We start from the raw sequence: 4,993 nt of genomic DNA, 5'->3' as shown, positions 1-4,993 counted from the left end.
CCCCCCGCCCCGACCGTAGCCCTTTCTCTCTCCCACCCCCACCGCCACGCCCCTGCTGAGTCTGAGGCAGTGGAGAACGTTTACTTTGGAACCTGGCAGAGCTGGATCCCAGGCTGGCTCTACTACTGTCGAGACCTACCGAGATGCGCGGTCTGGGCCAGATTTCTCACCACCACTAAGTCTCAGCGTCATCTGCAGGGTGGGAAGGGTTGCCTGCCCTCCGACTTGGAGGAGGGAACACCACAAGAGGAATGGCGTCCACTGAGCGGCCACTCCACCAGGCCTTGTGCTGTGAGCGCTAAATCCCGGCCTCCTCCCGTCCTTGGGAGGTGGGGCCTCCTCGCCTCAAGAACACACGGCAGCCGGGGCGAGGCGAGAGCCTTTATGATCCTCCAGACAGGAGCTCGGCGGCAACAAGCCATGTCCACCGCCAAGCCTCAGACGCCTCAAGCCCGCACTGGGGGTTGCACATGGTAGGGACCTGAGTCAGACACAGAGACCACCGGCAGGAACAGGGGTTGCGCGTGCGTTGTTAGTGCTTTGGGGTCTGGCCCGGGAGGCCAGCGTCCTTGACCACGTGGGATCTCAGGACCTTGTTCCCGCCAGCAGGGGTGCTGTGGGCGTCCCGTGTGTGATCCAGGGCAGGGTCACCCCAGCTAACACCCCTTCCCTCCCCACTTTCTGGGCTTTGGTCAAGACAGCTGGCTAGCAGGGACGGGCGCTCCCAGAATCCTACAGGGCCCTGGGTGTTCCCTTCAAAGTAGGGCTGGAAAAGGCCAGGCTCGCCTGGGGGCCCCGGACACAGAGAGAGAGGGGGCCTGGGCACTCTGGAGGAGGCCGCAGCCCCACCCGGGACCCCTCAGTCGCCTACCCCACCCACCCTCCAGGCCAGGGTGCAGGCCCTCTGCTCTCTCTTCCAGGAAGCCCTGCCCGACCTCCCGAGCGCCTCAGTCCCTGGCCTGGGCCTCTGCCCTGGAGAGCCTGCCCGGTCCCTGCCCCATCCCTGCTTTCCACCTGCTGGGCCTCCCTTCCCAGGACCCCGGCCCGTCTGCCTCCCCCACCTGGCTGGCAACCCCCGGAGCCTCCAGGGCCGAGCCCATCCCTGCGCTCAGAACTCTCCACCCTGCACTAAGCAGGTGAGGCCACTGCCAAGGCAAGACCTGGGGGTCCTCAGGCCTCCCCTGCCCGCGTCCCCACGGAGAGGCTCTGGGAAGGCAGGTCCAGACCTCGCTTTATTGGAGGGGAACCCCAGGCGGAAGAACCCCTGCACCCCTCCCACCCTTGCCTCCCGGCGGCGGGGAATCCAGCCACGGAAGGCTGACCCAACCCCGCTCTCGGGCCGTCTTGCCGGCGCCACTGGGAGGCCGGAGAAGAGACGCCCAAGACCCAGAGGCCCAGGCAGGGCACAGAGGCGCCTCTTCGGCCAGGCCGGGTCGGCCCCTCTCAACAGCCAGAAGTGCCCAGCCCCTGATGCGGCCCCTGGGCCTCGCCTGTCCTCTTTCACTCCTGGCCAACGGCCGGCCCCCTTGCACCTGGTCGGACCCTTGTCCTGCGTGGGCCTTCCCTGGGACACAGGCTCTGTGCTCGGCCACGCCCAGGGGGGCCTGGAGACCCTGGGCACCCGAGGGGCACGCGTGGAGGCGCTGCCAGCCCCCTTCCTCTTCCACTCCTGGCCCCCGACGGTCCAGTGCGGGACGCGCTGCACCTCCACACTCACTGGCGGCCGCCCCCACCACCCCATATGGTGAGCAGGCAGCAGGCACGGGGTGGCGGGTGGGGCCGAGGCGGGCAGGGCGGTCAGGGCGCCGCTGCAGGCAGCAGTAGCGAGTCCGCGTTCTGTGCTGAGACACCGGTGGACTCGGGCCCGATGAGCCCCAGGCCAGACAGATTCAGGATGGAGTCGGCAATGATGCGGGCCGTGCGCTTCTGGTACCCGCCCGAGGTCACCATGAGGATGGGCACGTGGAGGCCACGGACAACTCGGAAGACCAGCTCATCCCGCTTCACGATGCCCTGTGGGGGGAGGGGAGGGCAGCTCAGGCTGGCCCGAGCCCCCGCGGTGCCAGGAAGTTCTGCTGCAGGTCTAGCCGGCTCCAGACGGCTGGCTGCTTCAGCCCGTCTCCGGGCTGCCTGCCTTTCCGGCGGCTGCCCAGCCCCCGGCCCCAGGGCCGGAACGTACCCCCGGGCTGATGGACAGCCCCCCGAGGCGATCCCCCTCCAAGATGTCGGTGCCTGCGTTGTACACCACCACGTCGGGCAGGTGCTCCCGGAGAGCCTTGTGCATGTTCCTCTCCACCTTGCTCAGGTACTCGTCGTCCTCCGTGCCCCACTCCAGCTCCACCTTCCGCCGGATGGCCTCTGTGAGGGAGACGGGAGAGCCTGAACTGCAGGAAGGGGAAACCCAGGCTCCGGAGGGGAAAGGCTGGGGCCCCAGGCAAGCCTGGAAGCCGGCTGCTCCGGCACTGCTCGGCCCCGCCCTGCGTCCCAAGCGGAGCTGAAGGGCGCCGAGAGCGTGCGAGCGCTGGAGTGGGGACCCCCGCTGGAGGAGGCAGGCCTGGCAGCAGCGTCGGGTCTAACCACACGCCCCCCGACACGCGGATGCCGCGGTCCGCCCTCGAGCCCAGGCTCAGCGTGGGGGGAGGCTCAGAAACTGTCCCCAGGGCCGCTCCTGAGGCCGGCTTCTCCCAGCGCTCCAGACGCGCCAGCACCGGAGCAAACACATCCCCGCCTGCAGAGGCAGGCTCCCTGTCGGCGAACCTCACCGGGCAGGTCCGGGCTCTCAAGGGTCATCTGAGAGTCTCTGCCCTTGACGGAGGCATTTAACCCCCTTCTGCTTAACTAAGTTTGCGCCCCTGTATCTTGTGCTCTCGAGGTGCCCTATCTTCCTTCATTGCTTCCTGTCCGCTTCCAGGCAGAGGCTACCACGGGAATGTTACTGGACAGGTCCACATGGTCTTGGGTGGGCCCAGGGACTTCTCCAAGCCTCGGCTTCCTCAGCTGTGAAATGAAAGCCACCCCCACCTAACGGGGATGCGGGGTGAACGTGGTGACCTCTGCAGGGCCTAGCGTGTAGGCAAGACTCAGGAAGGAAAGCCTCGTCCGAGCAAGAAGGCGCTAAAGACAGAGGGGCGGGGCGGCAGCTTACGCTTGGCAAAGCGGTCCCCAGGGTAGATGTGGCGGTTGTAGACATCCATGATGTACACACGCTTGTCGCCCATGAAGTCCCGCTCGTGCCCGTTGCCCTGTGGGGAAGGAAGCCCCTCAGAGGCAGGCACAGAGGCGGGGACCCTCCCGCCCCATGTGCCCGGGGGCACGGCACGCTCTCTGGGGAGAGAGTCTCAGGGCTGCTCAGTGGCAGAGCTGGGATTCAACCGCAAGGCCTGGCCCTGCCTTCCAGCATGCCCTCGAGCAGCCCCAGCCTCAACGACGGCTCAGCGGCAGTGCGGATCCCCTCCCCGCCTGGCGAGAGGGCCGCCTCTGTCCAGGCCTTGTCGCTTCGCCCCGGGCGTGAGTCCTCGCTGGTGGCTTCGGCCCGAGCGACCCTGAAGCCGAGTGTGAGCACCTGCCCGGGAGCAGGGCCACACGCAGGGGAGCCATGGCAGGGCTCCCAGCAGGGGTGATGCTGCCCGCCGGGCGAGCGAGTGGCCAGGAGGGCGACGGGGGGACCAGCCAGCCTGGACGGAGGGGCCAGCCTGGGAGGCAGAGGGCAGGAGCCACGAGAGGCCAGAGGTCCGGCTGCGAGAAGGGGCACGGCCAGGGGCCAGGGGCCATTCCCCGCGGGAGGGGAGCCCCCAGGGGCCCTGAGGCAGGCAGAGGCTGCTGGGAACGTGGGAGGGGCTCGCCTGCCAGGGAGGCTCTGGAGCAGCACCCCCGGGGGCCAGCCCCGCAGGCACTCACCTGATGGGCATCGAGGTCGATGATGGTGGCCCTGGAGATGCCCTCCACACGCTCAAACAGGAACTGCCCAGGGGAGAAGCGAGACTTGAGGGCCAGACGGGCCAGGGGCCTAACCTCCAGGGACTCCCAGCTGGTGAGGGCCAGGGCAGGAGGGCACACATGCTTGTGGGCCATCAGGCCACGCGGCAAAGATGCCACTTGTCCAGGAGAGCTGTGGAGCTCCAGAGAAGCATGTGTGTGTGCAGGGGATGGTCAGGGAAGGCTCCCTGGAGGAGGGTCGTGTGCTGTGCCCTGAAGGCTCACAAGTTAGGAGGCAGGCAGGTCCGTCCGGTTTCCCCAGATTCCCCAGGTAATGCACGGGGGCTGCAGGGGAAACCCCCACAACCTGGATCTTCATTCCCCAATCTCAGCTTCAAGCTACAAGGCCATGTCCTGAAGGTCCTCCTCTTCCAGGAAGTCTTCGTTCCCTACCCCGCCCCTCCAGGAAGGTCTCCTGTGCTTCCCCACCCTCCTAGTGGCCAGCCTCCCCTAGCGTCTGTGTGCCCTGCGAATGAACGCAGAGACCCCACGGGCCTGTTCCCGACGCCCAGCAGCGGCCAGATGCAGAGTGGCTGGGGCAGCTGTGGGCTCCCACTGACTGTCTCAGTCTCCCTGTCGGAGGATCCGGGAGTGACTCAGGGACGCGGCCCGGGGCTGGGTGTGCGGAGCGCAGCGGCATCCTCCACCCCTCCTTCCCAGCTTTGAGCTGCTGCTCTCCCGCAGTCCGCCCCCATGGCCCTGGGCTCCGTGGGAGGCCATACTCGCGCCCTTCCACCCAGGCAGCCCTTCCAAGCCACACGGAAGGGGAAAAGGCGCCAGGCCTGGATCTGGCTCCCGCCCGGCTGCGCACACCAGGCAGCCCCTCCTCGCCCCAGGCCTCAGTTCTCCTGTGAGAACACCGCCAAGGCCCGCAGGCTCGCACACACCTTGATGGCCAGCGTGATGTCCGCGTAGGCGCAGAAGCCTCCGCCCCGGTCGCTAGAGCAGTGGTGGAAGCCGCCCCCTGCAGACGGGCAGATGGGGCGCTGGTCGGGCCAGGCCACAGCGCAGCCCAGGT

General features: G+C 67.8%; 1 protein-coding gene across 1 annotated transcript; it reads right to left on the bottom strand.

Annotated features, from left to right (window-relative positions):
- Window positions 1–1,214: 1,214 nt before the first annotated feature.
- Window positions 1,215–4,939, bottom strand: HDAC11 (histone deacetylase 11; the record flags this gene model as incomplete). Its single annotated transcript, XM_008073853.1, has 5 exons — window positions 1,215–2,013; window positions 2,180–2,358; window positions 3,146–3,242; window positions 3,898–3,960; window positions 4,863–4,939. Coding segments are annotated over 5 exons (632 nt in total), but the record flags the coding sequence as incomplete, so codon positions are not given.
- Between the last annotated feature and the right edge of the window lie 54 nt (window positions 4,940–4,993).

The sequence above is a fragment of the Carlito syrichta genome, unplaced genomic scaffold (genome assembly GCF_000164805.1).
Source record: "Carlito syrichta isolate Samal-C Ts95f unplaced genomic scaffold, Tarsius_syrichta-2.0.1 Scaffold115745, whole genome shotgun sequence".
Classification (NCBI taxonomy): domain Eukaryota; kingdom Metazoa; phylum Chordata; class Mammalia; order Primates; family Tarsiidae; genus Carlito; species Carlito syrichta.
This window is presented reverse-complemented; position numbering and strand designations above follow the sequence as displayed.